Source organism: Mobula hypostoma, chromosome 8 (assembly GCF_963921235.1).
Source record: "Mobula hypostoma chromosome 8, sMobHyp1.1, whole genome shotgun sequence".
NCBI lineage: Eukaryota > Metazoa > Chordata > Chondrichthyes > Myliobatiformes > Myliobatidae > Mobula > Mobula hypostoma.
The window spans coordinates 56,915,436-56,928,343 of record NC_086104.1 but is presented as its reverse complement, the minus strand read 5'-3'; the positions used below and the strand labels follow the sequence as shown (position 1 = coordinate 56,928,343).

The 12,908-nt window shown below is 39.8% G+C and overlaps 1 protein-coding gene across 1 annotated transcript in view; it reads right to left on the bottom strand.

The window, feature by feature from the left end:
* The window catches only part of LOC134350550 (echinoderm microtubule-associated protein-like 6), a 392,224-nt gene that overhangs the window by 207,830 nt on the left and 171,486 nt on the right, over window positions 1-12,908 (bottom strand). Inside the window, exons 9-10 of the mRNA XM_063055883.1 lie at window positions 7,733-7,989; window positions 1,934-2,146 (exon numbers count right to left, since the gene is read on the bottom strand). Coding sequence (XP_062911953.1) covers window positions 1,934-2,146; window positions 7,733-7,989 — 470 coding nt within the window. The remainder of the gene's footprint in view (window positions 1-1,933; window positions 2,147-7,732; window positions 7,990-12,908) is intronic.

Sequence of the window (12,908 nt, the reverse complement as noted above, 5' to 3'; positions counted from 1 at the left end):
TAAACTTCCAGCACACTCCTTCAGTTGGCATTGACACTGACTCTTCACTTCAGACCAGCTCTTCGTTCAATTCATCTGCAAACAACAGCACCCCACCCCCCAGCACCCTATTTTCAAAGCAACTTAATTCAGGCTCCTTTCTGACTCTTTTCAGTTCCAAGTTAATACTTCTTTAACCTGAAACTCTATCTTTGTTTTTCTTTCCACAGGTGCTGACTGAGCTATAGAGATTTCCCAGCATTATTATTTTAGATTATCAGTATATTGTTGGTGGGTTGGGAGATGTGTCATAACACCCACTGCTTATTTAAACATAAATCAAAATCCCTTCCTTCCACACTTTCCTTTCAGTCATAAATTCAAATTGTTAATCCTTTGTTCATGTGGTAATTTGTGCTCAGGTTACATAAGTCATCAGAACATTGCTTCATATTCACAGCATGGATTCAGAAAGGGCAGGTCCTGTTTGACAAACTTATTGGAGTTCTTTGAGGACATGATGAGTGCAGTGGATAGAGGGGAACAAGTGGATGTCGTATACTTGGATTTCCAGAAGGCATTCAATAAGGTGCTGCACAAGAGACTTATAAATAAGATATGGATGCATGGAGTCAGAGGAAGTGTATTGGCATGAATAGTGGATTGGTTAACCAATAGAAGGCAGAGAGTTGGTATAAATGGGTGTTTCTCCGGTTGGCAGTCAGTGGTGAGTGGGGTGCCACAGAGGTCGGTACTGGGCCCGCAGCTGTTTACCATTTACATTGATGATTTGGGAGAGGGGACTGAGTGTAGCATAGCAAAATTTGCTGATGACACTAAACTGAGTGGAAAAGCAAATTGTACAGAGGATGTGGAGAGTCTGCAGAGGGATATAGATAGGTTAAGTGAGTGGGCCAAGGTCTGGCAGATGAAATACAACATTAGTAAATGCCAGATCACCACTTTGGAAGGAATAATAGAAGAGCAGATTATTATTTAAATGGCGAAAGATTGCAGCATGCTGTTGTGGAGAGGGACTTGGGAGTGCTTGTTCATGAATCGCAAAAAGTTGGCTTGCAGGTACAACAGGTTATTAAGGCGGCAAACGGAACGTTGGCCTTCAGTGCTAGAGGGATTGAATTCAAGAGCAGGGAGGTCATGCTGCAACTGTACAGGGTACTGGTGAGGCTGCACCTGGAGTACAGTGTGCTGTTCTGGTCTCCATACTTGAGGAAGACCTGGAGACTGGCTTTGGAGGCAGTGCAGAGGAGGTTCACCAGGTTGATTCTGGGGATGAGGGGGTTAACCTGTGAGGAGAGATTGAGTCGCCTGGGACTATACTCTTTGGAGTTCAGAAGAATGTGAGGGGATCTTACAGAAACATACAAAATTTTGAAAGGGATAGACAAGATAGAAGTAGGAAAGTTGTTTCTATTGGTAAGTGAGACTAGAACTAGGGGACATTGCCTCAAAATTCAGAGGAAAAGATTTAGGACAGAGATGAGGAGAAACTTTTTCCCAGAGAGTGGTGCATCTGTGGAATTCTCTACCCAGGGAAGCAGCTGAGGCTTCTTCACTAAATATATTTAAGATACAGTTAGATAGGTTTTCACATAGTAAGGTTATTAAGGGATATGGGGAAAAGGCAAGTAGATGGAGCTGAGTTTATGGACAGGTCAGCCATGATCTTATTGAATGGTGGGGCAGACTTGATGGGCCGGATGGCCTACTCCTGCTCCTATTTCTTATGTTCTTATATTCTCTTTATCCAGTGAAATTGCTGTTCATCACTATGTAATAAGAAAATAACAGAAACAAATTTCAAAATAACAGAAACAAATTTCAAAAGAAAATTGAAATAGGAAAAGCATGAGGATCTTTTAAATATGTCCTATTAATGTTCATATAAATTGATGTTCATATCTCGAATAAAGTGAAGAAACAGGTTCCTTACCCTTCTTTAAACAAGGAAACCTGAAGAGCTTGACCAATCCAAAGTCATCACCAGACACAAGAGTAGCACTGCTAAAGTTCGCATCCACAGAATTAATATCCATGATGTCTGTATACTTGGGCCAAATTCCATTTACTTCAGGTCCAATTACACAAGTCCAGGTAGCCCAATGAATGCCTTTTATTTCATCTTTACTTGTTAAATGCTTTCCAGCTTAGAAAGATATTTGGTACATTATTACAGAAATTGCCGTGTTATTGCTTAAAACATCTTACTTTATAAATGTTAGCAACAGAAGCATAATCGGACACTCAGTTTCTAGCAATTAATTTTTATTTCAGCGTACAGAACTACAACTCCAATTGTAAATACTAAAATGCACATCATATGAATTACAGTGCATCACAAATTCAAAATTCTTATATTTTACTCAAATACTGAGCAGAATCAAGCCATTTCTAAAAGCTATTTTCTAACTTTCTGTCATAAGCTTAAGAAAAAGTCACTTGCTTAAGGTAAAAATAAACACTGGGAATATTTTGTCAAACTAGGCAAGTATGCAGTTTTCACTTTGTTTATAAAGGTAGCAATCGAGACATGTGATGCAGTTATCCATCTTGGAGAAGGAACATTTCACCTCCATTTAAATCATTCTCCCACTCAGAAATTAGAAGCTTGATTTGTAGATAGTCACCACACCTCAAAAGACATTTCCAACAGGCCACCTTCCATATGAAATACTCTTTTCAGATGCTGCTTAACCTGCTGTTTCCAGCATTTTGTTTCTTTTTCAGATTGGCTGTAAAGTGCTTTGAAATATCCTGTAATCATAAAGGACAATATAAATCCAGTCCTTTTTTTGAACTCCAACAGTTGCTGGCCATATTTCAAATAATTCAAGAAACGTAATGACAAAATGGAGACTAAGCCACTCAGCTACAAAGGTAACTCTTTGAAGGGGTATTCCTTAAAAGTCAGATGGACCTAAAGCAACATTTTTGTCAATTGCAGCCTATCATTACTATTATGAATAGTAAACACCTTCCTCCATACCCTGGTACAGGTTTCCCCCGCTATTCGAAGGTAGAGCGTTCCTATGAAACAGTTCATAAGCCGGAATGTCGTAAAGTGAATAAGCAATTACCATCTATTAAATCGGAAAAATTTTTGAGCGTTCCCAGACCCAAAAAATAACCTACAAAATCATGTCAAATAACACATAAAACCTAAAATAACAGTAACATATAGTAAAAGCAGGAATGATATGATAAATACACAGCCTATATAAAGTAGAAATATTTTTCTGCAGCACTGTCTAGCGCAGCGAAAATCTCACGGCAGCACTCTCGGCAGAAACACAGCGTAAGCGCTCTCGGCAGAAACACTCTCTCCAGTAACCTTTAAGCTATGAAGCTGCCAAATCATACCAAATAACAGATAAAAATACACAGCCTATATAAAGTAGAAATAATGTATGTACAGAGTAGTTTCACTTACCGGAATTGGGAAGACTCCAATAAATTGCAGTTTTGTCACAGTTAAACACTTGCTTATAGGAATAACCACCTTCTGTAATTATTTTCTTCAGTTCTGCTGGGAACTTTTCGCCAGCTTCAGTATCAGCCGAAGCACTCTCTCTGGTGAATGTTAAACTATGAAGTTGCCCTCGCCTCAGAAACCTATCAAGCCACCCATGACTACCTTTAAATTCCACTTTCGCAACACTTTCATCACCATCGTCCAGTGCTTTCTGTTTCAGCTTATTAAAAAGACTGACCGATTTCTCCTTAAGTATAAGAAAACTTAACAGAACACCACACTTTGTACACCCATCAATCCACTCAAGCAATAGACTTTCCATTTTATCCATTATTGGATGCTGACTAAGAGAGACTACTTTGCCACGAGCAGAACCAATAGCAACATCAGCAGCTTTCAAAATTCTTTCTCTCTGCATATAAATAGTGCGAATGGTGGATGCAAGCAAGTTCAACGCACAGACAATGCCCTTACTTCGTTCACCACAATTGAAACGCTTAATTAGGTCTACTTTACGCTAAGTGTAACACCCTTACGAGCTCTTTTAGGCTTTTCCGATACCTTAAAACCCATCTTGCTAACGGATGCACAAAATAAATCGAGATAAAGCACGTGTTTAAGCAATGCCAGCTAGAATGCAGTCCCGGGGGGAGGAGCTTGGCTGTTCGGGTGCGCTGCATTTTTTCGTAACAGTGAAAACATCTTCTGTTAGCAAAAACAAGTAACTAATGTAGGTCTTTCGTAACAGCGAGGTGTCGTAAAGCGAACGTTCGGAAAACGGAGGCCACCTGTACTTGATTCCAAAGTAAACAGACCAATTAAAACACAGATCTTTATCTGCCTGCCTCTCAATTGTCTCAACTGTTATTCTTTTCCCCTCCCAGTCAGCAAGATCCAATGGCTATCACAAAGCACAGCTCTTTGCAGCAAGCTGATGGTTGTCCTAATGATCACAATTGTAGCACTTGAAGGAAGCAATTCTACCCAATACTAAAATAGCCTATCAGGTAATCCAGTTATCCTGATAATCTATCATAATTTCCATGACTGTTGAACACTCCCTCTGTAGGAGAAGTGGCTGATAGCCATGTTCTGGCAAATAAGCACCTTACCTCTGATTTCCCTTTTCTCTCCAAAATCATTTGGTGTATTATACGCTACTAATTCTGTGCTTCTTTTTTGTCTCAGCTGCTGTGTTTATTTGAATCGAATTACTTTTCCCTCCTCAATTCAGTCAGAAATAAATGGCACAAATGTTAACTTCTGTGACAATGGCCATGGACCATGATTTCTCCTCACTGCGCTTGATCTTCTCCTAGTTCTGAAAGGTAATTGACCGAATTGCCTTCTCACTCCACATATGACTTGTTGAGCAGTTCAATTATTTTCAGCTTTTTAAACAGGCTCTGCTGTTTCTCTCTCTTTTTGGACCTCACAGTAATAAGACTAATAAGTGTTGCACATGTGGAAGCTGGAGCAAATATAGAACTTAAAAGCAACAAACAGACTCAAGTGAAGTCCAACAGGTGGATAGACTCGTTGCATGTTTAGGCTCACAGTACTGGGATATGATACTATTACAGAAAGATGGTGGAATGGTCAAAGACTGTCAGCTTAATATTTCAGGATACAGGTGCTAAAGGAATGAGAAATGGAGCAGAGGATTCGAAATGCATTTTCAGTTAGGGAGAACATCACAGTTGTACCTAGAGAGGACATTCAGGGGTGGGGGGAAAGGAAGCATCCAGTGAAACCACATGGGTAGAAATTATAAGGAGTGATTACATGGATAGGATTGTACTATAGGGTCCTCAAGAGTTAGCAGGAATTAGGAAAGCAAATATGTACTGTAGCTAAGTCAGACTGCTGTTGGATAATAGAGTTGTAATACTTGTTAATTTTAATTTATAATAAAACTGACTGGGACAGTCACGGTACCAAGGGTGAATCAGAATTTGTTACTCTATCTCCAGGGAAGCGCTCAAGCAGTATGTAGACTGTCCTTCTAGAAAAGGAGCAACATTTGACCTCCTATTCAGTCTTGAAATGAGACTGGGCAAGTAGCTGATGTGTCAGTACCCCACCCACCTACCAAGTTATATGCTTTAACTCAGCAAAGGAGGGCATTCTACCAACTCCCAAACAAACAAGTGGAAGATAGCTGTATTACAAAATCCATTTAATTCTGGTTTTAGGATACAGGTGCTGCTGTTTTACAATAACTAGATTAGATTAGATTGGCTTATGAGGACACGCAGTCCTCTTTTATTGTCATTTAGTAATGCATGCATTAAGAAATGATACAATGTTCCTCCAGAATGATATCACAGAAACTCAAGACAAACCAATACTGCAAAACTGGCAAAAACCACATAATTATAACATATAGTTACAACAGTGCAAAGCAATACCATAATTTGATAAAGAACAGGCCATGGGCACGGTAAAAAAAAGTCTCAAAGTCTCTCGAAAGTCCCATCATCTCACACAGACGGTTGAAGGAAGAAAAACCCTCCCTGCCATGAGCTTCCAGCGCCACAAACTTGCCAATGCAGCACCCTGGAAGCACCCCACCACAGTCCGACTCTGAGTCTGTCTGAAAACTTCGAGCCTCCGACACCGAACACTGAGCACCATCTCTGCTGAGTGCTTCGACCCCGGCTCTGGCAACAGGCAATAGGCAAAGCAGAGGATTTGGGGCCTTTCCCTCCGGAGATTCTCGATTGCACAGTAGCAGTAGCAGCGAAGCGGGGCATTTCAGAAGCTTCTCTGGATGTTCCTCCGTGCTTCTCACGTCTGTCTCCATCAAATCAGGATTGTGCACAGTAGCTACTTACAAATACGATATCATTTCGGAGCAGCCACGTGCGCTGCGTCGCGCCGCCATCTTCTCCTCCCCTTATTTAAATCTGCATTTGCACAGTTTGTTGTCTTCTACAGTCTGGTTGATCTTTCATTGATACTGTTACAGTTACTGTTCTACAGATTTGCTGAATAAGCCCACAGGAAAAAGAATCTCAGGGTTGTAAATGGTGACATATATGTATATTGATATTAAAATTTACTTTGAACTTTGTAAGGAAACTGCCCTGAAGAAGGCAATGGAAGATCAATTCTGTCAAAAGATTTGCTAAGAACAATCATGGTCATGAGACCATGATTGCTTACTTCATACAATGTGGCACATAATAATGATAATGATGATAAATTGTATTTGCCTCCATCATGCCTGCTGGCAGCTCATTCCAGATATTCATCACTTTCGATATGCAAAAATTTACTCAAGGTAGAAAAACTTGAGTTAATGAAAAATAGGAACACTGGGATAACTCAGGAAATCCCACATACAAATTCTGTTAAATTATCACATTAAAATTCTAAGCTGTGTAGTTGAAGTACTGAATCTCTGCATGGTTGATCATCGTCCTTGGGAAAACTGTACTGTGCCACTGGATTCCTCATGGAATCTAAATCAGAACGTGCAAATTTCGACATATTTTCTAAGCACTTAGATAGAGGGCCGTCTGCTGAACTCCTGTTAAGTCAAATTTCATGCAAGTATAGCAAAAAACAGCTGTTGCTGGAAATCTTAAGCAATACACACAAAATGCTCAGCAGGTCAGGCAGCATCTATGGAGGGAAATAAACAGTCAATGTTTCAGGCCAAGACCCTTCATCAGGATAGCTGTTGGTGGAAAGACCAAATACCAAGTCAGTTTTTTTTTTGTCTGGGAGATTGTTTTTGAACATCAGTAACAAATATAGACATCCACTCTCCTTATCATTTTTACAGTTTGTAACCCAAGGCAAGCTCTCCTGGCTGTCAAATTAATCCTGGCAGGAAGATGTGCCACTTTCACCAGAAAGACCCTGAACTGCACTGGGGCTCACGTTTCAGCTAGGAGCCAGATTGAAAGGAAGACTGCAAACTGGGACTTGCTCCAGTTAATAGTGGGTTTTGAGGACAGGTGATCACAGAGTTTGCCAGATGATGGAAGATTGTTCAAATATAATTCACCAATACACATGTCGGCAGATAAACAATGCATGAGCTTATAGGAGTCATTATGCCAGCAAAAGTCACATTTTGTTCAAATGGAATTGCATCAAGTAGAAAGTATATTTGGAGTCATATATTTATCAGTTATTGAAAACCGTTATTTCACTGCTTTTGTTTGAAAAAGTAACTAATTTTTACATTCTAAAATTAAATAGTGATAACATGAAATCCAAAATAAGGGCAAAATGATTTGTACTTACATGGCATTTTGTAAAACAGTCTTTCTCCAGCACCATCATTGACCTGAAGATGTTTGCTATCAATGGACCAGTCAATATGTGTAATAAAACTTGATGACTTGCTGCATTCACCAACTTTCTTGTATCGCTGTGAAACTGCGTAGATGTCAACTAGACCATCATTCGAACTAACAGCAAGGTAAGATCCATCTGGACAATATTTCATTTCATGAATTACCTCTTTTCGGTCTTTAATGTGGACCACCTCTGTCATATCTCTGCAGACAATCCAACACAAGTCACTAAGTATTTCCACTCAAGAGCTGCAGTCACACTTCGCATCAACTATAATCTTTTTCTACCAAGTTGGTATTCATCATTCTATTAAAGTATCTTAGCTATCTTCAAGAAAAATGTTGTTACCAATTACTGTTGGATAACTAGAGTTTTGCATTTTTCCAGTTAACTGTTCAAGCATGATTAATTAAAGAAATGCATTTCAAGCAACTGCAAATTTTTAAATAGTTAGCCATGAGACAAATCTCATATTTGAACACAATTCTCATTAAATTCATGTTACATCTTCCCAACAATGATAGTGCTTCAGCAGCTGAAGTCCATGGACATAATATTCCACTCCATTCTTCATGCCGAATTATCAATTTTGAATTAATTCAAACAGTTTTGCACCCTCTGGGATGTGAGCTATTATTTTTTGCTTAACGGTATTCCATAACCACACAAAATGGCTGCTACTGCCTTAATTTCACGATGCTCAGTTCTGGCAACAACATGGTTTTGCTGCTTCTATCATATTTAAATATTGTTATAAACAGAACTAATTCTGATGAAAGGTCATTGACCTGCCAAATCAGAACATTAACAGCCTTTATTCAAACATTATTGAATGGGGCATCAGACAGCCCTGGTATTAAAGGGATTAAGGGGATTACAGTACAATGGTTGAATAAAATATGCATAGTATGTCAATCTAAATGTGTGTGTCACCATTGTCATAGACATCATCAGCAAGTGTGTGGAGAACTGTGCAGCAAAGGAATCGGTCAAGGTGTTACCAAACTGGAAACCATGGAACTGGTAGATCCACCCCCTATTGAAGTCCAGTAGCATGGTAGTGTATTGGTTAGCACAATGCTTTACAGTACCAGCGACCTGAGTTCAATCCCTGCCACTGTCTGTAAGGAATTTGTACATTCTCCCTGTGACTGCATGGGTTTCCTTTGGATGTGGGTGCTCCAGTTTCCTCCCACATTCCAAAGTAGTACTAGTTGGTAGGTTAATTGGTCATTGTAAATTGCCCCGTGATTAGGCTAGGGTTAAATTGGGGGTTACTGGGCAGCACGGCTCAAAGGGCAAGAAGGGATATTCCACGCTGTATCTGGATGGATGGATCGATGGATGGATAAACAAACAAGAATTTGAGGAACCTCAGTAAAACTATAAGAAATGCAAAGAGACAGTACCAATCAAGTACAGATCAGCACCAGTTGTGGCAGGATTTACATGCCATAAATGGGCTACAGAATGAAGTCAGGTAGTCATTGCCTTCCTGATGAATTTAACATATTCTATGTGCATTTTAAACAGAATGGAATTGGAATGTCACCTTCTGCCACGGCAGCCACCAATGCACTATTGTAAGTGTTAGATCAGTCTCCCAGAGAGTGAAGACGTGGAAAGTATCTGCCACAGTTGTTGTTGTTGGCTGTGTGCTTAATATCCTGTGTGGATCAGCTTGGAGACATATTTGCAGATGTTTTTAACCACTTCCTACTTCAATCTTAAGTTCCCATCTGCTTTAAGACCATATTATCCCAAGAAAAATAGGTAACATCTCTTCACGACTACTTCACAGTTGCTGTGACATTCATCATCATGAATTGATTTGTGAGGCTGATGACAGCACATATCAACTCCAGCCTCCCAGCCAACCACCACCCACAGCACTTCACTTACTACCAAAACAGGTCCACAGCAGATATCAGCTCCCTGGCCCTGCACTCCTCTCTGGAGTAAATGGATAGTGAAGACCATGATGTTAGATTACTGTTTATTGACTATAGCGCCACCTTCTACAGTAATAATTCTAAGCAAACTTATCTTCAAACTCTTAGATTGGGAATCACTATATTCCTTTGTATCTTGATTCTTTACTTCCTGACCAACAGATTGCAATCAATAAAGGTGGGCAGCAACACCTCCACCACAATTATTCTCAACACTGATGCTCCACAAGGCTACATCCTCAGCCCCCTATACTACTCCCAAAGCACTCACGGTTGTAACCAAATTCTGTTCTAACTCTACCTGCAGGACAACTTCTCAGAAAATGAACCAAGTGCATTGGCAACAGAGATGCAACACATATTAATGCCATTAATGTGCCAGTCAATGAGAGTCAAACCACCTAACTTTGACATTCAATGCATTACTAGTATTGAGACACTAAAAAACAAAAAGGCAAATGAACTAGCCATATAAATGCTGTGGCTAAGAGGTCAGGTATGGTGTCTTGTATTGTAGAGCATGCCACTCACCTCCTAATATCCCCAAAGTCACTCTACCATCTACAAGGATCAAGTTAGGAGTTATGGGATATCCATTTCTTTGGATGCAAGCAACTCCAACATCATTTATGATTGATGCCAATTAGGACCATGCAGTTGACTTCTCTGTTACTCTATCCACCACTTTGAACATTCATAACCATTGAGGCCGTAATATGTACCATGTATAAAATGCACTGCAATGACTCATCTCAATTATAATGATTATACCTCCCAAACCCAGACCTCTACCAAGGACAAAGATTCTGGTTCACAGTAACACTATCCTACCTTGGAAATATATTGCCGTTCCTTCATGGTCACTGACTTTAAACTGTGGAACACTCCCAATTATAGCATAAAAGTACCTTATCAGAATGTTGGAACTGTTCAAGGGTTGTGGTTCACAATGTTTCTCCAGGGATATTAGTGTTAGGTAGTAAATATTGACCATGCTAATGATGCCCAGCACCCAAAAAAAAAGTGAGGTGGAGGAGAGAATATTTAAAAAATCAGAAAAACAAAACACTTTTACCCATAATCACAATTATTATTATTTGTGGCCAACAAGCTCTTTCTCTACTCAACACAAAGAAGGTACTGAAGTGGTGGAATGCAGGGGATCCACGGCTGTTAGTCCAAGTGCTGTTCGTGCACATTTTGATTGAGTGACTTGTACAATAGAATGTATTTAAAATGCATTATGCATTGATTTTATTGATGTGCTTGTAAAGCATTGAATATTGGACTGAAAGTAAAACTAAATGAGAGATAAATTATATTATGGGCCCAACAGTCAAATCAGAGCTGACCAATCTTTCTGCAGGAATTCCATCCAGTGCACATACAGCTTACTCCAGTTTGTAAAGAGTACATAGTCTTAAAAAAATAAAGTAGCTGGACAGAAAGAAAACATTGATAGATTCAAGGAAAAGAGCATTGGGCGGGAGACAGGTCCAAATTTTCAGATGAAGGTTTGGAAATGCAGATGGAAGAAACAGCCTGCTAAAGTGAAGTGCAGTATGTCATGGATTCCAAGAGATCATTCAACCACATGGAATTACCCACAGAAGCTATATATTATTATGACTTTACACAATGGTTCACCATATTCAGCTACTACAGCAATTCCAGCATGATAACCATCACAAAACCTGCCTCAGAGCCATTGCTCCTCCCATACTCAAGCATATTTCCACAGCTTACACATACCTTCAGCTTTTTCATAATGAAAGCAATCTTCGAAGCTGCCCTCACACGAGAACAGGGGTTCCCAACCTGGGGTCCAAGGACCCTTTGCTTAATGGTATTGGTATAAAAAGGGTTCTGAACCCCTGCATTAGAATGATCACTTTTTCAAAAAGATGAAGAAATAACTAAACACAATAATTGGCAAGGACAATGATTGAATTACAGAAATGTAACAGGACAACCATTCAGTCCATTGAATACTGATTGATTCCTTAAAGAGGAATCCAGTCAGTCTCATTATTCCACATAACTTGGCAAATTCACTAACTTCTGAAAATGCTTTTTGAAAGCAGAACATCAATCCAGATATACCAGACGTTCAGATAAAGCATTCCACACTTTGGATAACTGCTGCCTGAAGTTCTGCCTCGTATCACCCCTGAAGTCAGTTCCTGGAAATTTGCCTCCATGTAGAACCATTCCTTCTTTTGATATTAGTTTCAATAGTTAGAATTTCTGGATCTATCATTTCCTACAGAATGCACCTTACTCTATGATGTTATTTACTATATGGTTCTTCATCTGTGAAATGGACTTTTCCTATAGCGGTAAACCAGAGGGCACAGCCTCAGAATGTAAGGACACCCCTATAGAACAGAGATGAAGAGGAATTTCTTTAGCCAGAGGGTGGTGAATCTATGGAATTCATTGCCACAGACAGCTGTGGAGGACAAGTCATTGAGTATATTTAAAGCAGAGGTTGATGGGTTCTTTATTAGCAAGGGTGTCAAAGGTTTTGGGAAGAAAGCAAGGAAAATGGGGTCAAGAGGGATAATAAATCCACCATGATAGAATGGAAGAGCAAACTCAATGGACCAAACGGCCTAATTCTACTGCTATGTCTTAAGGTCTTGTTAACTCTTGCACTGGGGAAGCAACGAAACATGTGCGATTTATATTAATTGTTAAATAAACAGATGAACTACAGGTTCCACTGTGACTACAGCATTTCTAGCATCACAGTTTCCTCTCCATGATGCAAAGCTTTGGACTGGAGACCAAGATGTTTTCACCTCCATATTGTCGCATAACAACTTAAGACTGGTAGAATAGCCAAGATTATTACATTTCTTGTCTCTGGCGCTCCTAATGTCAGACCTTACTATGCTGGTCTCCATAAGACACAGGAGCAGAATTAGGCCATCTGGCTCATCAAGTCCACTTCGCCATTCAATTAAGACTGATCCTTTTTTTTCTCCTCCTTAACCCCAGTTTCTGGCCTTCTCCAACCATTGATGCTATGTCCAATCAAGAACCTATCAATCTCTGCCTTAAGTACAGACCCAGAACCATCAAACGTTCCTCGTATGATAACCCTTTCATTTGTTGAATCATCCTTGTGAACCTCCTCTGAACCCTCTCCAATGCCAGCACATCTT